Source organism: Vanacampus margaritifer, chromosome 2 (genome assembly GCF_051991255.1).
Source record: "Vanacampus margaritifer isolate UIUO_Vmar chromosome 2, RoL_Vmar_1.0, whole genome shotgun sequence".
Taxonomy (NCBI): domain Eukaryota; kingdom Metazoa; phylum Chordata; class Actinopteri; order Syngnathiformes; family Syngnathidae; genus Vanacampus; species Vanacampus margaritifer.
The window spans coordinates 18,197,643-18,224,364 of NC_135433.1; the positions used below are offsets into that span (position 1 = coordinate 18,197,643).

Genomic DNA, 26,722 nt, shown 5'->3' on the forward strand with positions numbered 1-26,722 from the left:
CTTTTTGCAGGAGGTAGTGTTTCCTTTTGATTCTATATGGGCTATGGTGACACGTGTCTTGCAGAAATGATTCAATATGACCTACTCACTACACCAGGTCAATTATTGAACCACAATTTTCACAAAATAGTAAGTCCAGTTCCCAGGAATTTATTTCCAGATGTTTAAAACAAAAAGTTTTCCCATTAAACAATAAATCACGCTGCACGCCTACATTTGGGTTTTTCCTGTGACGATTACATTTTGAGTTTGAGATGTAACAACACAGAGATGCCCAGGCGTAAAATTTAGTCTTGTGTCACATTGACCCTGTTTTCAGTTCACAGTGAAAATAAATGCATTGGCTTCTTTGTTCTGTTACTTATTGAGAGGAGTGTAAAGGGCCTTTTTCGGCACGGGCCCGTATCATTTCTTATTTTGGACACGGGGGTGGCAGTTCTGTCAAGATGAACTCATTCAATGCCATTGACGGCTATAGACGTCAAAAATTCATTTGAACTATTTCTATTAGTTAAAAAAATAATAATCCACTTTTGCAAACAAGAGTATGAAAACCTAGAAAAATATATATTGTAAATTTAGAACAGATATAAAAAATCTAGGTTTTCATAAAAAAAATTTAATGAAATAAAAAAATGTTAAACTAATAGAAATAGATTACATGATTTTTGGACATCTATAGTCATCAATGGCAGTGAATGAGTTAAAAGAAAAAAAAGAGAAAATAAATTGCTCGTACAAGAATGACACAATGGCATTTGTCCGTTTTTTTCATGGAGAATGACATCATACCTTACGAATAGCCAAAAAGGACGGCGCCATTTGCATTCTAGGGCAGAGGTTACCATGGTGACTGAAAGTAAATAAAGTATTTGATATACACCTTTGGATCTGGATCTGTACCAAATTTTAACAGGTTATTCCTTGGCAGATGTCATGTTTGGGTTCTGTTTTTTCCTTGTGTGTCTCCCTTGGTCTTGTTAAGTGTAACAGGAGCAGCAAACATGACAGCAGAAGTATGGTACAAATTTCTTTTGTGCTATGTATTACTGAAAACAAACCACAATGTGAGTGTAATTGCTGTCAAATTGCAAAAGCTGAGAAAGTATACACAAACATGAAGCATTTATTACATGATGTAAACCAAATACTAACACATTAACACTGTGTTCTTGTGCAAAGAAGTACACAGAGACGATAAAATGTTTTCAAAGATATTGTTATGACGGACATTATCTATATAAATATTGACTCAACATGCACTAACCAGCATGTGCAAGTACAACAAATGATGATAGGCAAGTCCTATAAAGTTATCAAGGGATGCGTTCACACACTGGAGTAAAATCACTACTGCAAATATGCAGTCGTCCTGCCTTGGCAGAAACTAAACTTGCTATGTGTAAACACAAGGCCAAATGAAATGTGATATTACATTAACAACATAGGAGGAGCATGCTAGAAAAAAAAAAGCATGTCCAGTGTGTTTAGTGTAAAACAAGAGAATATACAGGCACGAGAGTCTCAGTCAACCCCACGGGGGCAAACATATCCCATGACACAAGTTTGTTCAACCATACAACTTTGAATCTTTACATGGATGCTCTCCATGTTAGAGGTAGATGGTTAAGTCAACGTCTCTCTGAAGCGATGCTCCCAACTCCGTCTGAATCATCTGCACAACACAATGGGGAAAAAACATGGCTAAAAACTGTCAACAGCATAAAAACTTTTTTTTTAACTGTAAACAAAAAAACAAAACGTTTTAGCACTCCAAACTCAGCGCAGTGTAGAATTAAGTTAACCACTGTTAATATTAAACATAAAAGCAATAAAAATGCCACCACCATAATGGAGACCTCTTTCAACACAATCCTATGTTGTCACTTGTCAAAACGTTATCGCTCTATGTCATCATGCCTCATTATTGAGCTACTTTGTTAGGCTACACTGTTATGCTAGGTCATTAGACGACATCATTACACAGCATTATGCTAAGCCGTTATGCTAAGTCATTAGGCTACATTGTTATGCTATATTGTTATTTTGTGGCGGCCGCGGCTCAGGGTGTAGAGGTGGTCGTCCAGTAACTGGAAGGTTGGCTGTTTGATCCCCGCTCTCCTATGGAAGGTGCGAATGTTTGGTGGCGGTCGGAGGGGCCGTAGGTGCACATTGGCAGCCACGCTTCCGTCAGCCTGTCCCAGGGCAGCTGTGGCTACTTAAGTAGCTTACCGCCACCACAGTGTGAATGTGTGAGTGCATGAATAATGTATCCAATCTATTGTAAAGCGTCTTTGAGTGTCTAGAAAAGTGCTATATAAATCTGATGCGTTATTATTATTATTATTATTGCTATGCTAAGATGTTATGCTATTTTTATGCTAAATGATGATGCGCAAAGATGCTACGCAACACCGTTACTCTACATAGTTACGCTAATTTGCTACACCGCGATGTTAAGATGCATTGTTACGCTCTTACGCTACGTTCTTACATTACCTTGCTGCCTTGCTATGCTGCATTGTTACGCTACATTATTATGTCATACTGCTATGCTGCGTTGTTGCGCTGCGTTGTAACGCTGCGTTGTTACGCTACGTTGTTACGCTGCGTTGTTACGCTGCGTTGTTACGCTGCGTTGTTACGCTACGTTGTTACGCTATGTTGTTGTGCTACGTTGTTACATTATTACACTATGTTATTACACTATGTTTTTAATTCTACTTTCTCACACTACATTGTCGTGCTACGTTTTTATGTTACGTTGTTAACCCTTTATGCTTCAGAGTTATGCTTGGGCATTATATTACGGCTTTATGCTATGGCACAATGCACCATTGGAACAGGTTGCAGGTTTGTGTGGATTCGGAGTGATGTCATTGAAGTACACATATGGAGCAAGGAAGCAGGTTAGACCTGGATATTTGAGCCGCTCAACCTCAACCTACGCAGATGTAGAGGTGTATTGAGACAAAGACTGCAGACATTCTTTTTATCCATGCTATTGCTTCAAAGGAAGGTCTAACATTCAGCTTTTGGAACACATCCGTAAATGCAGGCGAAGCTAGGCATAGATCAGATGCTGTCATCCCTTGTGACACTGAACACTACCTGAAACGTAACAAGTCATGTAGTGGGGGTTATGCATTAACACGTATCGAATCATCTGAATGGCTGTGTGGATGTTGTATCCTGCATTTGACTGCCGACCTGCCCAGGGTGTACAACGCCTCTCAACCCAAGTCAGCTGGGATAGGCTCTAACTCACACACAACTTGGAGGAGAAGTGCTCAAGAAAATAGATGAATGAACTACTTACAGTTCAGTGTCCTCAATGCACTCTGGGTCTTCTATGGTCTCAAGGCGTCTCTGACAGGCATCTAAGATCTTTTTCCTGGGTCCTAAAGGGATGTGGATGCTCTTGAGATCATGGTCCGAGCAGAGCAGCAGTGCTTGGAGGTCGATCTTCTCCCTCCTAAAGATGGAGAAGAACTCGCTCATGCTCTGCGTGGCCAAGAAGACCTCCAGAGGGCTGGTGTGGGCCTCGTCGTCATCGTCCAGCCCCAATTCCACCTCCTCCCAGGGAAGCTCCTCCAGGTTTCTCTCCTGCAGGCTGCGAGCGCTTCCGATGCTGTCCTCATCCAGGCTTCGGTGAGGGTGCAGTCTACTGCGTAGACGGACCGTGTTGCCTGAGCCATCAGTCCCGTCTGGATCGCCCAGGTCAAACATCCCCCCGCTCACGTAGTTCCTCCTGAAGACCATGGTGCCTAGACCGGGCCGGTTGAACAGGGAATCATGTCCCGAGTCTGTGCTAACCTCCGAGTGATCTGCATTGGTCCCGTGCAGGTCCGGCTCACTGATGGCACGTGAAATGGCGTCGTCATTGTGGTCTCTGAGAAACATGTCGCGAATGTTGCGGCGGCCATAATCCTTCGGATTGACGTATGTGCCAGGTTTGAGGAACATGACATCGTTGCCCAGTTGAAGTCCAGAGAGGGAGCGTACACTTTTCCTCCCGTCCTCATAGATCTTAAAGGTCCCATCTCCTTGTTTCTTTTTCTCCAGCTTCTTCTGGATCTTTGTCTTCCCTCGGTTTGTGGCATGAAGAGTAGCCTGCAGCAACACAGCAGAGACGTACTTCAGTTACTTACAGAACACTTTATGAGACCAAGAACATTTTGATCATTTTAACTTTGGTAACTTTGTTACTTAAACGGACCATACATGCCGATCCATATGTCTGCCAGTCTACTGTTTCACTGTGTTTGTTGGTCAGTCTTTCTATCTGTCTGTCCTTGTGGCACTCTGTCCTCTCTGTTGGACGGTCTTGTCTGTTGGTTGAGCAGTACTTATGTCTATCGATCACACTTTTGTCTCTTCATCTATCCATTGTTAATCAACCTGTCTTTCCTCTTTCTTTCTGTTGGCTTGTCTCTGGTCAGTGGGTTTATCTGTGTTCCATCTGTCCACCCTGTATCTGTCTGCCTGTCTGTCTATCTGTTTTTGTCTCTCCATCAGTCTGCCAGCTCTCAATCTCTGCGTGTCTGTATATTAGTTAGTGATATTAGTTGTTACATTAGTTGGTTGGCCAGATGTTGGCCTGTCTGTCCACCCATTTGCTTGTCCTTCCTGTATTTTATGTTCTATCTATCTATCTATCTATCTATCTATCTATCTATCTATCTATCTATCTATCTATCTATCTATCGATCTATCTATCTATCTATCTATCTATCTATCTATCTATCTATCTATCCATCCATCCATCCATCCATCCATCCATCCATCCATCCATCCATCCATCCATCTATCTATCTGTTATGCTTTTAATTGATTGATTGATCAGTCAGTCCCTTCGTCCAGCTGTCTGCCTTCTTTAATTGTATGTGTCCAACTAACAGTCCATTGGGCTCTCTGTTGGGCGAGTTTGTGTAGTTGGTATGTCATGTCTGTTGGTTAGAAGGGCTTTCTGTCTGTCTATCTTTTTTTACATCTCTCTTGTTGTTCTGTCCATTCGTCTGTCTCCCCTATATCTGTTAATCTATCTGTCCATCTTTTGATAGCCCCCATCACCCCAGCTTCATATAGCTATTGACATTATAATGAGTGTCCTATAAATGATTACTGCAAATCACTGTCATATTTGCTGGACAGTTTTAAAAGTGTTGTTGACCTGTGAATATGGCACACTGACGTCGGCTGCGTTGAAGTTGTGCACCTTGTGGCTAACAGAGCCGCTGCTGTAACTGGAAAAACTCATGACGTCCGACACGGATGCCTCGGGCACCTCCTTATGGAACTTCTTTTCCATGCGCTTATGGTGCTTCTTCTGCATCTTGGCGCACTCTTTGATACGCCGCTCGGCGTCTCGAAACGCCCGCTCTTTAAGTTTGTTCACTAGCTTGGGGTTGAGCCCCATTTGCTTGGAGGCAATGGAGTCCAGGTAGCGGACGCAGTCCATGTGATTCTTGGTGGCAGCCATATCGAGCGGCGTGTGGTAGTCATTATCCAGGCACCATATGTTAGCGCCAAACGACACTAGGAAGAAAAGGCAGTTGTGGTGACCATTGGCCGCAGCTAGGTGGAGTGGTGTGTTGCCCCATATGTCACACTTGTCAGGGTTCCCACTGTGAAACACAACAATATGGTTAGCTCCAAGATTGAAAGTTACATTTCCATCAAGCAGTACAGAACGATTCAGTTTGGTTCTCGATGTTACCCTTGCACTTTTGAAAGACAGGTTATTGGTGTACATGTTGAAGAAGTAAGGTGTGGTTCACTTGAGCAAATATGCACTGTAGTCCATTCATTGGTCAACAATGCAGGAACGCACCATTTGGAACCACAGTGCTCACCGTCATCACGGGTCTGGGGTGACTTGGACCTCCCTGCCACCTCAGTTCACCAGGAATCTTTATTATTTAATTCTTTGTAGTTGTAATTTGGAGAAGGCCCTTGTTTGGAGACTGTACCCTAGTGCACAATTCAAGGTCCATAAGAGTTTGGTGTAAAAGAACTTGAAAACTTGTACTGGACCTTAACTTTTCTAACGTGGCGGCACCCTAGGCTGTCAATTCACAGTCAATCTTGTTGTTGCCTCCGTGAGAGTCACACAGCGGCTGATCAGGCTGTAATTTGAGCTTCGGCTTGTCGCTGCTACTGCTTCACCACCTGGCTCGTGTTACAGGCGAGGCTTTCAAAAGGTTTCAGCAGGCACCAACTGCATAATTGTGCATGGCGGATGATGTCACACCACATTCCTCAAGTCTAACCATGATTGGTATGACAATGTGGATCTTTCAGATCCTGCATCACAAGTTTCAAAAGAACGTGTTGTTAAATGTGAAACCATTACGTATCCTACTAATATTTATACATTTATATCAAAAGATGTAAGTACAAGTAGCATATCTATTAGGCTACTAGTGGTAATATCTGGGTGCTAAATGGGTAACATTCTGTCAAGTTGTGTGCGCGGCAAGGGCATTTGTTTGATCATGTATGCGTGTACCACAAAAATGTTGTCACTGGACTCTGCTTCCATTATTACAGTGGTGAGAGCCACATAATTTTGTAATCTTTTTACATCTCCACCACCTTAAATTATTATCCAATTAAGGAACCAGGGAACTTGTTTAAATTGTGGGGGGGAAATGTATTGGCACTTTAAGTTCTGGCATGAATAAATGGGGAATTGTGGTTGTTACAGTCCTAATCACTGTTATTGGCACCCCTTCATTTTTTGCATGATCTCGATAATATCTTCAGAAATAAATGGAAATGTACCAAATTTATATCATCAGGACCTTTTAATTGGATGTCCAAAGTAATTCAACAAAGGAAATTGTTTTTCAACTTACATAATGTAATTCCAAAGAATAAATAGAAAACACAGGCTGCGCAGCAACAATGGCACCTCTCTTTGATATTTGGTTGCACACCCTTTGGCAGTGATGACAGCTTCCAAACGCCTCTTATAGCCCTCTCTAAGCTTCTTGCAACTTCTTCGCCTGGTATTCCCCCCCCCCCCCACTCTTCTTTTGCAAATTGTTCAAGCTATTGAATGTTTGCAGGTTTCTTTTTGCAATGGCACATTTCAGCTCATATCAAAGATTTCCAATCGGATAGAGATCAGGAGTCATTGCTGGCCATTTTAAATCAGTATTTTTTTGCTTTTTAACCATTCTTGTGTGCTTTTGGATGTGTGCTTTGGGTCTTTGTCTTGCTGGAGGACCCCTGACCTTTGACTCAAACCAAGTTGTCTAACATTTGATAGGACATGTCCCCCTAGAATTTCTTGATATTTCTCAGATTTCATGATTCCTGTGACACGGTCAAGGCCTCCAGTACCAGATGTAGCAAAGCAGCCCCCCAGGATGATGGATCCTCCACCATGCTTAACTGTAAGGAGGGTGTTCTTTTCCTTGGAAGCTTCATTGCGCTGTCTGTAATAAAACTGTCGGCGTGCATTGCCGAAAAGCTCAATTTTTGTCAGTCCACAGAACATTTCCCCAAAAGAATTGTGGTTTGTCCAGGTACTCCTTGGCAAAGGTTAGCCATTCTTTTTTATGTCTGTCTCAGGAATGGTCTTTGCCCATGAAGCCCTGTTTTTGGTTCAGTGTGTGGCGTATGGTACTTCTTGAAACCAAGATCCCAGACTGTTCCAGGTTGGCTTTCGGGTCTTTGGATGTTTGACGTGGTGTTTTTTCCACCATTTGCACCAACTGTGGAATATTTCTGTCATCACCCCCCCCCCCCCCCCACACACACACACACACATACCCACACCCTCCCACGCACACACGTCCATGGAGGTTCTGACAGTTCCATGCTCGTCAAACTTCTTAATAATATTACGCACTGCTGAACAAGGGCTACCAAAATCTTTGGAGATGGCTCTATACCCTTTGCCGGTCTTGTGTTTGCGAATAATTGCACTTCTGATGTCCTCAGACGGCTCCCTTGTATTCACGATTTTGACAAAGGAAAAGGAGATAACAGGTGTCTTTTAAAAACATCAAAGTCATCATTCATCGGTTAATTCATGTCAATTGGGTGCCGACAATTTAGAGCAGGAATTCTCATTTGTGATTTGCCAAAGGTGAGTCACAATGTATTTCCATAATGATTTACAGGAAAGGATGCCAGTACTAGTGACAGAGCACATTTTACGTTTACTATTTTTTCTGCACATTGTTTATTGTTTTAAATTGTTTTTTTTAATCATTTGGTCTCTTGGATAAAAAGTTCTCTATAAAAAAATAAAATGATTTACTTGATTCCTTTTTTTCAGAAGATATTCCACATTATGTACTTAACCTTCATGGGTGACAATAATGGTGAGCAGGACTGTATATGAATGATGTGCTACATAACCTAACCTTAATCAAACAGGTCCTCAACATGCTATAAATAAATGTCAAACAAGGACATGTGAATATCTGTGTTAAATTTATCATACAAAGTTATTTATGATGTTCCCAGCTCACGTTACATAATATACGGAACATGATAGCTTTATGTGTGGTAATTTATGCCCTGTCATGTAAAATGTTGGATACAAGAGATGGTCGTCCGTTCATTTACCCCTCGAGTGTCTTTTATCGTATTATGAGATGTTTGATTTTCATGATAGCCATTTGCCGAGCACCGCATCTTCCCCTCACACAGTCGTCATTATCATTCAATGGCAGTTATTTATGGTTAATGTTAGTAACGTTATGTCAGGCTTGTATCATTAGAGGATTACTACAGTATGTCTTTGGCACGTATAGGCCTGCGGGGACTCTTGTTTACACTGATTCCGTGGGAAATGGTGCATTTTGTTTTGTGTCGCACATGATTTTATTACTATTACTAGTTGTATTGTTGCCTTTGAAAATGACTGATTTATTGTATTGGATCAAATTAGATGTAGCACAGGTGTACCTCATCTGTCATTTTTGAGTGGGACAGCATCACAGTACCGGTACTTGAATTATTCCTCCATTTGACACCGTGTTTAATTAAGAGGCTTCATAATGGGCCCATTTTTCTGACTTGGACACAAAACAGGTCAGCCGTTAACGATGAGCCTGTTGTGTGCTTCACCATCCAATCAGTGCCTCATGCTATAGCCCTTTTACGCTGCCTGCAAAAGTCTGTATTTTTCTGCTTTTTCTCCTGTTCTGTATAAACTGCACTGACAGAGATTTGGGAGGAACCATTTTTGGCCTTCGTGCTTCGTCTGCAGTAACAGAGACAGAATGGCAGGATAGGGATATTACCGCATTTGTTTTACACAGTGACAGAACTCTTACAAAATGTGGGCATCCGAGTCTTAACAGGATATCTGACATCAAACCACTTTTGATTTTCAGAGAGAACCCAGCCAAGGCGGAATATTGCCTGAAACTGTGCGCACTTTCAGATGTCAAGTGTCGTTCAGCCACGTAGAGCGGTGACAGAAAAACAGCCAGTGCCCGTTTCTGGCATGTGCAATATATTCGGCCAAACAGGACAGAACTGCTAGTTTGCTACATGAATTGGTTTCCTTTCGTGTATTTTCTATTTATCTGGGAAGCATCTGCTGTTAAGTCAAACTGTGGCAGGTTTGATTATTTCTGGACCTGGGTTTGCCACCTCTAAAGGTTTCAACAAATTTGTTATTTCAGAAGTTCGTATCAAACTGCATACCTTTTGCATTAATCAGTAGCCAAGACGTAGCTCTGACCTAATGTATGTAGCAGAGGTGCAATTAAACGTTGGTACTTTAGGCTTGTTCATCACATTTGCATTTTACAAGGAATTTGCGTGGTTTAGCACACGCTTGTGGATACAATTCTCTGTTTAATCTAGACACATAGTGAAATTTTTCCAGTTATTATCCATCCATCCATTTTCTTAACCGCTTTTTCCTCACAAGGGTCACGGGGGTCGCTGGAGCCTATCCCAGCTGGCTTCGGGCAGTAGGCGGGGTACACCCTGAACTGGTTGCCAGCCAATCGCAGGGCACACAGAGACGAACAACCATACTCACAATCACACCTATGGACATTTTGGAGTGTTCAATTAGCCTGCCATGCATGTTTTTGGAATGTGGGAGGAAACCGGAGTACCCGGAGAAAACCCACACAAGCACGGGGAGAACATGCAAACTCCACCCAGGAAGGCCGAAGCCCGGACTCGATCTCACGTCCTCTGCACTGGGAGGCGGACGTGCTAACCAGTCATCCACCGTGCCGCCCCCAGTTATTAACATTAGCTAATTTTGCATTTTTTTGCTCATTGGTGCACAATGTTAGCAAAACTATGGGAACACGTTTTGCTAGCATTAAAAGTTGATTGCTTAAACACACGACATGCAATGTACAGTAAATGTCAGTATGACCGCTATGTGAGTTACTGTAAAGAAAAGGAAAAAAGAGGGCAACTATTAAGAGTGCAAAGGGTTTTCTTTCATTGTGTCGAATGATCAAACCAGTATTCTTTATAATTGACAGTAAATATTCATTCGTAGTAGATTTCAGAATCTTTACTAGTTAGCCTACTTAAGTGGTTGAATCAGTAGTCAGTGGTACCTTAACCTACAAGTGCCTCAGCTTTAAAATTATTATTAATATAAAATTTGAATAAGGAGCGAGCTTCAGATACGCTGCAGCTCGATCCAAGTGAAGAAAAGGAACCTGAGGCCGACATACAACTGTGTATAAGACCAAATGCAGCCATGCTGTTTTATCTGCTAAACAGGCAATCTACCCCTTATTTTATCAAGCGTGATCTTTTGTGATAACAGCCACGTTATAAAAGTCACAACGATCCGCACCAGCTCTTGTTAAAGTGTCACAGCAACGGCATACATAACAGTGCAACCATTTAGGACGACATCATAATTCACGCTCTTTTACGGGCCCCAACGTGGACGTTCTGGCCAGTGCGCAGTAAAATATTGAAGAGGGAACGCATGGCTGAAGAGCATTTAATGAAAGGCGATAACTCGCACATGACCTTGAACACGGTGGTGGTGTAGTTGTAGTGGCATTTCAGAGTAGACATTAAACCACCCTGCCTGGTGCTTAAAATGACTAACTATCTTCTGTCTTCATGTATTGCTCACAATTGAGGGGAAGCCATTACTAACAGTGTAGACAGGGAAATTTTCGTGCTCAAGGGCAGCAGGTGATTTTTTTTTTAAAGGACAGTTTGGCCAGGTCACTTGTAGATAAAGTAAAAAAAAAAAAAAAAACATAGGTCCCTTAATACTTCGCGGTTCACTTATCGCGGATTCACTATACAGCATTGCGGATTTGTATTTGGGCCCAAAACGGTCTCAACTGCTCAGTCAGCTGCAGCAATATTCGGCATTTTTCAAAGACCATATTGCCTTTCCACGTGTGATGTTTTTGTTAAAATAGCAGTTGCTGTAAATGTTCAACATCGATAGCCCTTCTATGACATTTTACAGTATGTCCCATGGGTGGGAACATGGGCTTGCACCTTTCAAGGGGTCCAAGGTCGATTTACAAGTTTAACATTGAACAATTCATCAAAAATAACTGTTAAATAAGGGTAATAATAATAATAATAAATATTTAATTGAATAATAACCTCACAACCCATTCTCATTGTCATGTTCATAGTAGTAAAATATTCAAATAATAAATATTTACAATTGTTTTAATTATTATTGGAAATACAATTACTTTATGAAATTTGAAAATGTTATGTTATGCTATGTATATTCACTTTACTAAAATATTTTATTTCATCATTCACAAATATGTAAATGGACAAGTATCCAATTTAACTGTATACTTAGATTTACATTATTATTTTTTTGCTATTAATATTGGCTATTGAACGATAAAATCTTGGTTAAAATACACTTTAAGATGCATAAACAACCCATTTTTCTGTTTGTGCCCCTGAACAAAGGCTCACGTTTTCAAACGAGTCACGCAACAAGAAGTTCAGCGCCATTGTTGTTTACAATGGCTCATTTTCAGCCTGCAGCAAAGCTTCCAGTCACGTGCTGGCACCACGTCTGGGGACCTTCATCCTCCTCCTGGCTAGGTTAACATGCATCTTAAAAGTTCTCCTGAGGGGCCCACATTTTTCGCATAGTGGACTTCGGGATGAGTCAAATACATGACATGGCATTGTTGAGTGGGAGATAGCATCACTATCAGAGGTCATTTGTCTTGTTGTTAAAAAATAAATAAATAAAACAAAAATGGGGGGGGGGGGGGGTAGTGCAAAGTCACATACTGTGTTTTACATAAGCAATCTGTTTTGAAGTTATCCAATGCAGTTAGATACGTTTCTATTTTTGGTCCAAACTGACAACTTTTACCACCACACATTCTGCCATATCAAAGATAACATTTGTAATTTGTGTCATCATCAAATCAATGAAATGAGACACGGATATGGATAAATATGCTACCAAAATTTGGTGGGCACTTTTTCCACCTCGTCTTCCGAAATGTTTCCTGAACTTTAATAGCTTCAGTAGTTTTCCGCCATAATTTAATTTGCACTTTCACCACCCACGTCTAACCCTTTCACCAACAACTTGCCATTGTTTAAGTCATTTTTGTGAAGTTGTGCCAACTAACAAATAAACATACAGTAGCAATATTAACAATAAGTAAGAGTGCTCCATTTTGAGATCAAGGCTCAAGGTCATTTGCCTTGTCATCCATCTACTTTAAAGTGCAACATGAAAGAAAAAGGTGTGACAAATCAATTAAAAACTTTTTCAACAAATAATGTGGCATATAACCTTCACAACTCAATTGGATAAAAAATAATCTTTTCGAGGTGAGGTGTAAAAATATCTGAATAAATGTGGTTGCACTAATTTTGAACGGTTCAGGTAATTTTCCTTAAATGTTTTGGGGCGATTTTGTTGTGGTACAATGAAACCAGGGTTAAACTTTTTGGCCTTAATTCCATAATGTGTCACAAACATGAAACTGCTCATCACCAAAACAACTTTGGGGTTATTTTTCTTCCACTAGTAAAGGATTATGAGCAGTTCCAAATACCAGTAAAAAAATTAAAATCAGGGCTCTGAGACAGAGCAAAAAATGTCAGGAAAAGTTTACGAGAACATTTTTTTTTAATTCAATTGAATTGAGTCAGAAATTACATTAGTGGTCAAAAAAGTTCTGATGGTCCCATTTTTTATGTCACAAAAACCTTGCATTTGAGCAGGTGTGTGTAGACTTTTTGTACCCGTTGCACTTTTTTTTTTTTATCAAAAACAAAAATCAGCTGTTGCAAAGATTTGCATCAACATCAAATTCATTTATAAGACTGAACTCGGACATTAAAATTAGTGTATTATGAAGAGGAATAAAATTATTTTGTCCTCTTTGCGTGTTCCAAAACTTGAAGACAGATTTAATGTAAGGAAAACCACCTTTGCAAAAATGATTTTAATCTAACAGAGATCTCTGGACATCGTGACAGGCTCCAAACATCACATAACAGGTGGAATTTCAGAGTGCCGAATGTGCCTCTTCCACGTGTAAAATGGCTTCTTATAGTTAAAACCGACCGCCTCTCTTTCATTTGTAGACAAAACATACTCTCTTGGTACTTTTCCGTGAGCGATGGCGAAAACAGAGTCAGGGGTGCGTGTTCGAAGCAGATTCTGTTCTCAAGGACCAAATGTGTTTTCCCACAGAGAAGGAACTTCTAGACCAAATAATATGTCCCAGCTTAAGGTCAAATTATACTCTACTTGCTTTACACATCTATAAAACATTTCAACATGGTTAATATAAAGAATTAAGATGTTAATAATGTATAACAATGGTTAATATATAAAATAAGGAATTTAAATGTTACTAATATCTAACAATTATTAAATCAGAAAAACAAATGTTCCCCCCCAAAAATGAGGAAAAATATATACAGTATAGAGAGATATGAATATCCCACCAAAATTAAATGGTCTCGTTTCCCATCACGCAAACTTAAATCCGTTTTTGCATAGTCATTCCAGTGAACAAATATTCCACCAGAATTGAATGGGCTTTTTTTCCACCCACGCCTTACCCTTTCACAAACTTTTCATTGTCATTGTTTCTGGTAATCGGATGTTTTTTTTTCACATCTGTAGTTATAAGAACTAAAAAATAACAAATAAAAGGTAATAGTGCTGTTTTGTGATTAAGGCTTTTTCACATGGCATTCTCAAGAGATGAGATCACCATTCGAGGTGCCCTCTTAAAAGTGCAACGTTAAAGAAAAAAAAGGGGGGGGGGGTTCAAATATTACTTGCATAAGAGCAACTTTTGTATCCAAATTTTACCCAAACAGTAATTAGTTTGGAAATGACTGTGTTAGTGTTTGATTCAAAACGTGTGCATAAATGTTGATCAGTTCTCCTAAGTCAGCTGATTTCCATGAATATCACTTTGCTTAAAAAGCATAGATTTGCTTACATTGAGGACTAAGTAAATCAGAAAGTTTTCACTTTTGAAAGACTGAAATTAGAGGATTTACATTTTTTTCAAATAGCCATAAAGACACTTCAAATTATTTGCCTTTTCTTTCCAGTTTGTGTGCAATAATGCTTCTTGGCATGACCAATGTTTTACTGATTTTCTGTGTGCAGAGCCACCATTGGTTATTTTGTTATTTTTGCTACTTATGCTTTATAGTCATTGTGTTTTACCGCAATATGATTTAGTTACAGTATGTAGTTTTGGAGTCAGTTCAGAGAAGAACAGTTGAATGTAATTATAAGATCATTTGCTCATGAAAGCTTTTTGTAAAGCCTCCACCCCTCTCCCCCCCACCTTCTACGCCTAGTTCTAATATTTTTGTTAACTTATGAGATTGCTTAAATTGAGGGCCAGACACTATAGAAACGCCTACACCAAACTACAACCACATTAACATTCCTTGCCCGGATTTGTATTTTAGTGTAAGTGTATTTAATGAAGTGGCCTGTGTGAGGTTTTTTTGTTTTTGTTTGTTTGTTTAAGTACCCACCCCCTCGCCACGATGAGCCGCAGAGCCTCCAGGTTTCCGTGGTAGGCCGCCCATAGAGTCGGTGTCATTCCATCCTCGTCGGGCGCATTGAGGTCCTTGCGGGTGGCCTCCTTCAGCAGGTCCAAGTAACCGTCCCGTGCCGCCTTGTGGTACCTGTCGTTCATGGCGAACCGTTAGTCCGTCCTCGTTCGTTTGGCTTCATCGGCACTGCCATTACCACCAGTACCACCACCTCCGCTACCGCTGTAGCTTCTCCTCGTCTGTATCCTCATAACGGAAGCCGAATTGCCGAGTTGCCGACCCACATGCACCGGAGCTTCGGGCGGTCGGTGTCCAGGCTCCCGAGTCCCGAGTCCTTGTGCGCGTCCCTGGTATCCAGGGAGGCGACGACGCGCTCGCTCATCGCTCAGGCCGCCTGAACAGTGCTCCCCCGTGGCCGACCTGCTCCTAAACACAAACACTAGTGACCCTCACAAGTATGCACGCACTTATTAAAATCCAAATACCACCACCACGGCTACTACTTCTTCTACTAATATTGTGGATACTAGAGATCACTGGTACCACGATTAGCTACTGCTGCTACAGCAACAAAAGGGTCATAATTGGAGGACATTTTACATCTCACAGTCTCACCCATCAAATTTTAAATAATCCACATGCAAAATACTAAAACTGGCAATTTCTAAGTAAATTTACTTGTCTTGAGACCAAATATAAAAAAATATAATAAGCGTAAAGAATGCTAGAAAATAACTTGTGGGCAGTATTTTATTTTGAAATGGCTAGATCAGAACCATCAAAAAGTCCAAAACGGGTCATAATAACGCCTAGGCGTTTTTAAAATATCAAATATGTCTGGAGTACACCCTAAAATGCCATTTTCTCTTGTCCCACCCCCCTAATGATCAAATTGAAGCTCAAATATAACAGTTCAAATCAAATGTAATTTTCTTTTTTTTTTGTAGGCTATTATTTGGTATATTGCTGTCTCGTAACTGTGAGAACGTTTGTTTTAATAAACATAATATTTCAAATATTAATTATTATACATGTTACGTGTGTCCCACATGCATGTAACCCCATTACTATGACCTTTTTAGCATTTTTAGAACTCAACTGAATAAAATAAAAAATCCATAGGTGAAATAAAAAGAAGCAACTGTAATAATGTGGTTGTACAAGAGTATACACCCTCTTCGAACTGGAATGTGGCTGACTTGACTCAACACACAACTCACACCATTCACGATGCCTCTGTTGAACCTTAAATAAACTTTAGCTGTTCTAGTCTTTTGTGCATCTTAGATAAGACCCCAGTTCCTGTTGAAGGAAAATAACCCCAAAGCATGATGCTGCCGCCACCACCATGCTTCACTGTTCTTTTGATAATGATGATTTTTTTATTTACTATGCAGCTTACTCATGTTGCATTTGTTTTTAAAATTGCTTGGCAGGCCGGGGTCAATGTCCCACAGGCACCAGGTTTCTCTCCAAAATAGCCAAATCATGCTTTGTTGGCAAAACTTTAAACCATTGACTTAGCTGTAAGGTGGAAAATTTGGGCCTCTTCTGTTACAAAGTTCTCTTCCTTAAAACTCATCCATGGGCTTTTGAAAATTTGACAGAAGGCAAACAACTGCGACTTAAATATATTTCCTCATTGCGACAGACTCACGAGCAAGAATAGCATTTGACGTGTGCTCAGTGCTCTCTTCATTGTTATTATTTTAAGCCTGGTGTCTCTGATGACAAGTTTGGGCATACACAAGGAAGGTTATTTTTCTCACACAAGCTGTTGTAATGTTTAAAAAGCACCTAAGTCAGCCTCACCCTGACAAGCATCTTGCACAGCAGCTCATTAAAGATAATAAGTAAGTAAGAAGTAGCTGCCGCTAGCTGATCACTGAATTCAAGTTCTCTCACACGGTACCCAATTGAAACCTGCATGACAATGGATAGAAATAGATAAGACTGAGGATAAGATAGATGTTGACTTGTGGGGGGGGGGGGGGGGGGCAGGTTCATGTGACTCGCCCATGAGCACGCACACACATGCACATGCACAAAACATCTTTATAGGGGTCTTGAATAGCATTAAAAACCTGAACGTATTCCCTTCAGGCGTGAAATCAAAGATAGGCAAATGCACTCGCTTCACACGCCTATTTGGAGAATTCCCATCATGAGATTGAGATCCTGAGGCTCAAGTCAAAGATCATAAGAATAAAGCTTTACCAGTCCTGCAAATGGGGCAATTATTATTTTACAGCAGCAAAGTGGCCAATAGCAGCCAGCGCACATGAAACAAAAACGTCAAAGAGTCACATATATCAACGGTAGACTCATATTTCCTGTTCTTTAGCCAATGAGACTACGGTAAGCAGAATGAACCCAAGGAAACAAGTACATAATGTTGTGTATATATGAATTGTAGCCTGGACATGAACAGATAGGATACATGTAGATGTAAACAGCTGCAAGAATAGCCAGTAGCATACATGTGCAGACCTGGAGGTGTTAAGCACTAAAAAGCGCGATATAAATAAAACTATAAATGCATCTGTATGTGGATATTGCACCTGAATAAATAGGGTATAGAAAGATGTGAATATGAACAGCAGTAACAATAGTCAGCAGCAATGTATTTAGCAAAAAACAACTATACATTTTCCATTAGTCTGCTTCAGTATCAGCGTATGTGGCTATTGTGCCTTAATAAATAAAGCAGATGTACAGTATACAGATGGGAATATGAACAGCTGCAAGAATAGTCAGCGGCGTTGTACGAAGCAAAAACAAAACAATAAATAACTATTAATGTATCAAATAATCGGCTTCAGTATTGTGGCTCCTGTACCTGGATGATTCGATTCTACAGTATAAACAGTATGCATATGTAAATGTGAATAGTGAGTAGCATTGGGGGAGTTTTTTTTTTTCTTTTTCGAAAAGAATCCAAAAATGTAGTATGCCCATCTGTCCAAGGAACTAACAGTGAAAAATATATTTATAGGAGTACTATCAAGCAAATATATACAGTGTAAGTACAGAATGTATCGTGTGTGTTCTGAGAAGAAACCGACTTCAGTGTACTTTGAAATTAGTGAGAAAAACATACTACCTGAAAACAGGTGTTGAACTTTAGTGGAATATTATGAGCAAAACAGGCCTTGTTTGGCCATAATATGGCTTTCTGCTCACGACAGATTTATTGACCTTTATGGCCCCTCCAGCTGTGTTTTGGATGCCTATAAAAGGGGGGATGAATACGTCTGCATCCCACACTTGCGGTCAGGTCACTCGACAGGTAAGGTCCAACCTCCACATTCACTTTTTGTTGTGTTATTTTAAACGAGTGCAAATGCATGTCACTGGTGAGAAGTAACAAGGTACAAATGCTTTGCTACTGTACCAAAGTAGACTTTTTCGGAATTTTTACATTTGACAACTTTTTACTTTTGCTCCCTACATTTGAAAACTCCATTTACACATCTACTCCTCACTTTGTCAAAATAGGCTTGTTACATAATTCAACCTCTACACACAATGTTCCAAAACAAGTAATAGAGAAAAGATTGATTGATTTATAAATATTTTGGGGACTTTAAAAATGATGACTAAACAGAACCAGAGAAGCAAGGTATTTTTCATCTGTGATTTATTTATAAGAGAAATGTGACTTCATAATGTTGCCAGGTCACTTTGCAAAAGAGATTGAAAAAAAAGTCAAAAAAAGTTAGCAAATGTATGTAAATGTACAAACCCAATTCCAAAAAAGTTGGGACACTATACAAATTGTGAATAAAAAGGGAATGCAATTATGTGGTTATGTGGAAGTGCCAAATTTTAATATTTTATTCAGAATCGAACATAGAGAACAGGCTAAAAGTTTAAACGGAGAAAAGGTATCATTTTAAGGGAAAACTATGTTGATTTTATATTCCATGGTGTCAACAAATCTCAAAAAAGTTAGGACAAGGCCATTTTCACCACTGTGAGGCATCCCCTCTTCTTCTTACAAGTCTGCAAACGTCTGGGGCTCGAGGAGACAAGTTTCTCAAGTTTAGAAATAGGAATGCTGTCCCATTCTTGTCTAACATGCGTCTCTCAAACTCTTCAACTGTCTTGGGCTTTCTTTGTTGCACCTTCCCCCTTTATGATGCGCCAAATGTGCTCTAGAAGTGAAAGAAGTGGACTGCTGGCTGGCCATTTCAATAGCCGGATCCTTTTCCTACGCAGCCATGACGTTGTAATTGGTGCTGCATGTGGTCTGGCATTATCGTGTTGAGAAATGCAAGATCTTCTCTGAAAGTGATGATGCCTGGATGGGAGCATATGTTGTTCTCCAATCTCAATTTACCTTTCTGCATTGACGAACCCTATACCATCAAAGATGCAGGCTTATAAACGGAGTGCTGATAACAACTTGGCTTGTCCTCTTGAGTCAGTATGACAGAGCGCCCCAGTTTTCCACAAAGATCTTGGAATCGTGATTGGTCTGACCACAAAACAGGTTTCCACTTTGCCAGACTCCATTTTGGCCCAGAGAAACGCCTGCGCTTCTTGGTCTGCTTTAGAAATGGCTTCTTCTTTGTACTGTGGCGTTCCATCTGGCAACGGCGGCTGACCCGGTGGATTGTGTTCACCCACAATGTTTTCTGGAAGTATTGCTGAGCCCTTTTTGTGATTTCCCTTACGGTGCACATTCCTGTTTGCGGTGCAGTGCCGTTTAAGGGCATCCAGTGGGTTTTTTCCGCCTTGACCCTTACACACAGACATTGTTCCAGATTCTCTGAATCTTTGGATGATGTTATGCACTGTAGATGATGATGACTTCCACCTTTTTGCAATTTTTCCCCGGTAAACACCTTTTTGATATTTCTCCATTATCTTTCTGCGCAAAATTGGAGGAATTGGTGATTCTTTACCCAAGTGCCATTGACTTTTCCAGCCTCTTATTGCTACCTGTGCCAACTTTTTTTTTAGATTTGTTGGCACCATGAAATTTTAAATCAACATTTTTTCCCTTAAAATGATACATTTTCTCAGTTTAAACTTTTGACCTGTCATCTATGTTCTATTCTGAACAAAATATTGAAATTTGGCACTTCCACATAGTTGCATTCAGTTTTTTATTCAAAATTTGTATAGTGTCCCAACTTCTTGGGAATTGGGTTTGTAGTGTATAGAAAAGCTGGAGCTAATTCAATTTAGCTTTTTTTTCCTTCCAATTCAATATGAGCACTACAAAAGTTAAAATCCAAAAAGTTAAAATCATATTTCAGTCAGATTTTTTTTTAACTTTCACTTTGGTAAAAGAGCTAAATCTTCTCTTTGACCTAAGCACAGAGCGTGAGAAGTGAGTATGGTGAATATGGCACCCAGTGGGAAATGCTTACTATTTGTTGATGAACTCAACTGAACCAGTGTTGCAATGTCAAAGTGGCAATTATGTTGGTACAATTCACGGAAAATTTTGCATGTGGGCGGGTTCTTCGTGGGGAATGAATGGCAAGCTTGTCAAACCAGTCACATCATAACACCAGACACGGATGCTGCCGCAAACTCACTTGCGATCTTTTGTCGCAGGGATCTATTATGTGCTTGAACACCGGCTACCCATGTAACTGTCTGGCCGACGGAAACACTTGTGAACCCTGCAGGATGAACAAAGACGGGGACGTTCAGGTGCACGACACCTTGCACAGCGGTGCGGCGGAGAACACAGGTGAGCCCGATCCCCTGAGCAAAATAACAAGTGCTCCGAATAAGGAAAGGGACAGAAACTGGGGATGGATTCTGTCCGGGGTCATCTTTATCAACATCCTCATGCTGGGTATCGCGCTGGTGAGCGGAAGCGCCTACGAGCACGTAGACATCAGCATGTCTGACCTCCAAGTTTTCCTTGTTATCATCCTCATCCTCACCTCCATCTGGATGATCTACTACATCATCTACACGGCCAGGATTGAAAACGCCGTGGCTTACAGGGACCAACACGCCGGACCCGTATGGCTCAGGGGTATGTAACCTTGACATGTCCATTTTGGGGGGACGAATCTGTGTCAATATTGTCCATATTCTTGCTCCGCAGGAGGAATGGTGCTGTTTGGACTCCTCAGCATCATTATGGACATTTTTAAGATCGCGAGCTACGTCGGCTTCCTCCACTGCGAGTCGGCCATCAAGATTGTTTTTCCCGTGATCCAACTTGTTTTCATTGTCGTGCAGGTAAGTCTCAGTCAAGTTCGCTTTCTAACTAGAATAGGTATCGGTGCAATGACTACAAATTTTTCAACTGGCAAATCTGTTTGTAGACGTACTTCATGTGGGTCCATGCAAAGGACTGCGTACAGCTCCAAAGGAACCTTACACGGTAAGTGATTTTAATTGTAAAAAAAAAAAAAAAAAAAAAGTACAGTACTAAGTCTTAACTTTGCCATAGTGACCACCCGTACCATAACGTTGGAGTCCTTAACTTTTGGTGGACATAGATAGATAGATAGATAGATAGATAGATAGATAGATAGATAGATAGATAGATAGATAGATAGATAGATAGACAGACAGACAGACAGACAGACAGACAGATGGATAGATTGAACTCTCTATTGACGTCACAAGTAGTTTTGAACTGGTTGTGCGACTCGTGCTGTATTTTCCACTGGTCAAATTCCAAACTACATGATCACATAGGTGTGAGAATAGACTCAAGTTCCATTTTATTTTACAAAGAAAGGGCTGCGTTTAAGTGTACATCGAATAAAATGACTGTCAATCTTTTTCAAATCCAAAAACAACAACACAATCTAAACAAAAGAGGAAAGCTGCCCCAACTGTGAGTCTTGAGGAACTCCTCTCTCCAAAGTCGGGCGGAAACTACAAGTCAAGAAAGTAGGACTTTAGAATGAAAACATTATAGATGGATTAAACTACAAGCACATTCTCACACTTACATGCTTAATGATTCGGTCTGATGTGTGGAGTTAATAGATATGGGTATAAGTGCCAGCTATAGCCTACATATCTTCTCGGGGGGGACCAGAAAACAGATTACAGTGCTTTGGTATCATTCACTTTGCTGTTAAACAAAGTTTAACATTAGGTCAAAAACAGCTATCCATAAAAACTACAAAACACAACCAAAGAAGAAGCCATTAAATTTGGGTACGGATCCAAATAAAGGTGACTTCCTTAGGAAATATGGCCGAATCAGTACATGTCTGTTTACAGGGTTGGAGAGTCCAGGTCCAGCAAGTAGAAACCCTGCCACAGATTGGCTTTAACCACAGGTGCTTCTACTCAACTGGCAGGTAAAGAAGCTCACCGCCACCTGTTGAGTAGAAGCACCTGTGGCTAAAGCCAATCTGTGGCAGGGTTTTTACTTTCTGGACCTGGATTCCCCAACCCTGCCCATTTCTACGGCACATACGTTAAAACAAGTCAAAAAGGACAAAAAATTTAATTACATTAATTGCGCGGGATGAGCTCAGATTTTAAATCAGAACATCTAAAGACAGCCTTTAAAAGTGTCCAAATTGTCAATTTGAAAGAAAGATTTTTTTTTCTTCTAAATATAGCTATCCATTATTACTGTCTTGCTTGTCATATTAAGATGAGATGGAGCCTATCCCAGCTTACTATCATGACTGGTAGTGAAACAATAGTGGTAATTTGTCATTTAAAAAAACAAACAAATGTTCAACTGTTTACAATTAGAACAGCAGTTAGACTTTGTGTCAGGTACATTACATTTAAAGCCAGCCTAAAAGCGGTCCTTCCGACTTTTGACCATTTTTTTTGTTTTGTATTAACATGCATGAGATAAAACTTGTGAACGATCATGAAGTTAAATAAAGGTTGATTCTACATTTGTTTGCGGAACATGAAGGTGTGTTTTTGTCATACCGGCGAAGCAATCGCAAAGCACTATTTTGCGTCACCGAGGCATCATGGAAATGTTAGTCAGAATGGAAGAAGTGGCACCGCCCTTCTGCTTAGTATTCTCCTGGATCCAGGAAGTAGCCTGCTAGCTGAATGAAACCCGGTTAAGGCACATATTTTACATTACAAAAATCTCGGTTGTACCTTCTGCCATCTAATCCAATAGTATTTAATTATTCTGCCTGTCACTATACGATAGATGAGCAAAGAAACATTATATGGAGTAAAAATGATAATAAATTAAGTGACATTGGATAACTTCCCGGTGGTTGGGTCTATGCCATGCCATATATGCCATATATGACGTTTGTTACCATGACCACAAATCAAATCCTCACAATGGATATTTTCATGATGGTTCATGCAGGTGCGGTCTGATGCTCTCCCTCTCCATTAATCTGGTTTTGTGGATGGCTGCGGTCACGGACGAGTCGCTCCACCAAACAAGCCACCCAGAGGGTGACCACGGCGGCGACCACGGCAATGACACACATGAATCCGACGACCACTACGACAACAGCTCTCACAAGATCTTGGGGCGGATGCAGTACATCAGTAAAGGTACACAAGAAGACATTTGACAAACTTTTATGGGTGAAACAAAATGCCAACATGCTAACCCCGTTCTTTCTTCGCGCCACAGCGAGTTACGGAGAGGACGGATGCGATTGCAGCCACACGTCCTGCAGCATGTTCAAAGAGGCCTACTTCTACTTGTACCCCTTCAACATCGAGTACAGCCTCTTCGCCTCCGCCATGGCCTACGTCATGTGGAAAAACGTCGGCCGACTGGGCGAGGCTCACGACCCGCACAGCCACGGCCACGCCCACAAGTTCCACCTCAAGGACGCGCTCATTGGCCCCCTGGTAGGAGTCCTCCTGGTGTTCTCAGGCCTGGCCACCTTCATCGTGTACGAGATGGACATGAATGAGGACGGAGAAGATGACCACAGCAAGCGAGACCAAGCGCTGTTGATCCACTTTATCATCAACATTGTGATTATAAGCCTTATGCTGGTGGCCACTGTGGTCGGCGCGACCATCTACAAGCTGGACCGCCGGGAGCACGACTCAGAGAAGAACCCCACGCGTAGCTTGGATGTGGGCCTGCTGGTAGGAACCTCTATGGGGCAGTTCATCATCAGCTACTTCACTATAGTCGCCATGGTGGCATCCGGAGCCCAGGGCCACCTTAACAGGCTCAACCTGACCTTGGCTATACTGATGGTGGTCCAGATCGGGCTGCAGAACTTCTTCATTGTCGAAGGTCTCCACCGGGAGCCTTTCCACGAGGAGCACCACACGCCGGTGACCTCAGTGACCAACATCTACGCGCTGGAGCACTACAGCAAAGAGCTGAACGGTCTGGAAGGATCAGAAATAAGGGCAAAACCGGAGCTGGAGCTGCCGACGGTAACGCCGTACGGCCACATGGTGCACTACCCACACAAACTGACGTGGAAGAGGAGGGTTCTGAAGGAGGTGTCTGTCTTTTTAATGCTGGCCAACATCATTGTGAGTATCCCACAAACACTATTTTGTTAAGGTGGCAAAAGTACATGTAAAACAAAACAAACGAAAAAACGGGAGAAGATAGCGGAACAGTGAACGCACCCAAACCAGTGAGTAAAAGGTTTTAAATTGCCTAAAGATGCCACAAGATGGGAACAAAATACTACTTATGTCTAAATGAACCTTTTCAACTTGTGTCGACATACTTCCTTGACACTACAATGCCACCAGATGGCGCTAAAGTCATACTGTCACTGGACAATATGTTAACAAAAAAAAAAAATCCATCAATAATAAAGAATTTTTTCAGATAAGGTGGAGAATTTCCAAGCGCCGGGAGCTTGTGTGCGTGTGTCTGTGTGTGTGTGTGTGGGTGCGTGCGCGCGTGTGTTTTCACCTCGCTTTATTTCATTGTGTTGGCGTCCGTGGAGGTTGAAAAGTCTATTTTGACAAAGTAAGGGGTAGAAAGCAAGGTTATCTGATTTCAAATTAAGAGAGTAAAAGTAAAACGCTGTCAGCAAAAAAATCAAGTTCAGAAATCTTCTTAAGTACAGTCACAAAGTATTTGTACTTCTTACCACTGATCTTTCAAACTCTTTCAAACCAACCAAATTGCTAACATTTCTTTCTTCTCTCATCTTTCTTCACCAGCTGTGGATCATGCCAGCATTTGGCGCTCGCCCTCAGTTCGACCACCCGGCTGAAACGGAATTCTACGACTTCAACATCTGGGCCGCCATCGTGAACGTCGGATTGCCTTTCGCCATCTTTTATCGCATGCACTCAGTGGCCGCCCTCTTGGAAGTGTTCGTCATCTCATAAATGGTCTACCTTGCTTGTTCATTCTGATTTTCTACCATACCAGCAGTCCCCCAACCTTTTATGTAGACCGGTTTCACATGAGGTGACTTTTTTTCGTAGACTGGCATGTAAACAAAAACAAATGATTGAAAATACAACTTACCTTTAACTACACTCAATGTAGTTGTTAGTGCTGGTCCCATCTTGGGGAAATTTTGAGCATGTTATGTCCAGTCTGCTCTAAAATTTTGTTTTGGGGCAGCTTTGCAGAAAATCCCACTTCACAAAGATAAGATGTTGGGAAAGGAAGGAAAGTATTTAGTGTGTATTTGACAATTCTGAAAGATTAATTGTCTGATTTGCTAGCTCACTGGTAACCATAAACCGGTATTTTAAGTAGGACTGCTGATTTTTTCTTAGATACAGTTGGTGGTTCTTTTTCATCTGTGTATCACACATCACTTGGTCTTGTTCCCTTTCTACAGAGGAAGTTTGGTTTTAACTCATTTTTGTTAGCTTGTGGGCTTATTTTTTTTCTTTATTTTTTTTCTGTTTATTTTTTACAGGATATATCGTATCCTGACTTGTGTACAGACACCTGATTTTTAAATCAAAACTTCTTTAAAACTCGGAGGAGCTATGCAATATATTTTTTTCTGTTTAGTCATTTTTTGCAGCCCGGTGTTTGGGGATCTGATCTATACCGTTTATCCTGTTCAGGATCACAGGGAAGCTGGACCTTATGCCAGCTGTCTTTGAGTGACAAGAGGGGAAAATGTTTTTTGTACCTTGGACTAATCGCCAGTTCATCACAAGACATGCTGTAAGACGGACAACCAGTCACGCACACAATTAAAAGTGTTCATGGCTAAATATACATGAGTAAACCAAATCAAGCAGTTGAAGAGAGAGGAAAAACATGCAAGCACCTTGTTTCTGTGCTGTTTAATTTGTTCGTACAGTATAAATGTGAAATGTTTTGTTTCTTTTCTAAAGACACTATCAAATTGCATTAAATTTATGACTGATGTTATTGTTATTGATGTTTTTTGTTATTATTATATGATAAAGGTATTTGACTGCGTAAATAAGTGTAAGTGTAATGTTTAAATGCTGGATGAGTGAAAATAAATTAATTGCACTGTTTATAGGCTTCAGCTTATGTATGGAAAAAATAAAAATAAAAATCTTAATAAAAATGTTTTGAGGTGGTGGTGATCATTGCCTTTTTTTGAGATGAATCCCTGTATTAGATTGCCAAACGGAAAAACAGCATTCCTGCCTTGTATTCTGACTGTGGTCACGTGAGGGAAGCAAGTTAACAACCACTTTCAAAATATCTTTTGAAAAATACAGTATGTTGCATTTTCAAATGCAGTGTCAAAACAGTTTGGCATACCCCCGAAAGCCCAAAAGCATATACAGCAGTTAGCTATGATGTTTCCTAGCCAAAGGCTGAGGTGCACTGTATTTG

At 40.8% G+C, this 26,722-nt stretch overlaps 2 protein-coding genes across 4 annotated transcripts; one reads left to right on the top strand and one right to left on the bottom strand.

Annotated features, from left to right (window-relative positions):
* Positions 1–976: 976 nt before the first annotated feature.
* Positions 977–15,423, bottom strand: ush1ga (Usher syndrome 1Ga (autosomal recessive)). 3 transcript variants are annotated; one of them, XM_077557128.1, is made up of 4 exons: positions 14,989–15,423; positions 5,219–5,627; positions 3,320–4,113; positions 977–1,675 (listed from the first exon to the last, which is right to left on the bottom strand). In XM_077557128.1, the coding sequence occupies exons 1-4, from the start codon at positions 15,150–15,152 to the stop codon at positions 1,672–1,674; spliced, it is 1,371 nt and encodes a 456-aa protein (XP_077413254.1). In that variant the 5' UTR covers positions 15,153–15,423; the 3' UTR covers positions 977–1,671. The 3 variants fall into 3 exon arrangements, with proteins under 3 accessions (XP_077413254.1, XP_077413253.1, XP_077413252.1); XM_077557127.1 differs by having other exon boundaries at positions 5,174–5,627; XM_077557126.1 differs by lacking the exon at positions 977–1,675 and having other exon boundaries at positions 3,316–4,113; positions 5,174–5,627.
* Positions 15,424–20,554: 5,131 nt separating this feature from the next.
* LOC144043460 (proton channel OTOP2-like) lies at positions 20,555–26,394 on the top strand. The gene is made up of 6 exons (XM_077557117.1): positions 20,555–21,013; positions 21,086–21,222; positions 21,309–21,367; positions 23,303–23,496; positions 23,579–24,450; positions 25,099–26,394. The coding sequence occupies exons 1-6, from the start codon at positions 20,590–20,592 to the stop codon at positions 25,267–25,269; spliced, it is 1,857 nt and encodes a 618-aa protein (XP_077413243.1). The 5' UTR covers positions 20,555–20,589; the 3' UTR covers positions 25,270–26,394.
* Positions 26,395–26,722: the final 328 nt, after the last annotated feature.

What these genes read in the sequence shown, in the direction of transcription:
- ush1ga (XM_077557127.1), bottom strand. Translation starts at nt 15,152, where the DNA reads ATGAACGACAGGTACCACAAGGCGGCACGGGACGGTTACTTGGACCTG. An exon ending in CGGCTCATCGTGGCGAGGGG is followed by an intron (nt 5,628 to 14,988) that starts GTGGGTACTTAA and finishes TGTGTTTCACAG; the next exon opens with TGGGAACCCTGACAAGTGTG. An exon ending in TCAGTGTGCCATATTCACAG is followed by an intron (nt 4,114 to 5,173) that starts GTCAACAACACT and finishes GTGTTGCTGCAG; the next exon opens with GCTACTCTTCATGCCACAAA.
- LOC144043460 (XM_077557117.1), top strand. Translation starts at nt 20,590, where the DNA reads ATGTGCTTGAACACCGGCTACCCATGTAACTGTCTGGCCGACGGAAAC. An exon ending in CGGACCCGTATGGCTCAGGG is followed by an intron (nt 21,014 to 21,085) that starts GTATGTAACCTT and finishes CTTGCTCCGCAG; the next exon opens with GAGGAATGGTGCTGTTTGGA. An exon ending in TTGTTTTCATTGTCGTGCAG is followed by an intron (nt 21,223 to 21,308) that starts GTAAGTCTCAGT and finishes ATCTGTTTGTAG; the next exon opens with ACGTACTTCATGTGGGTCCA.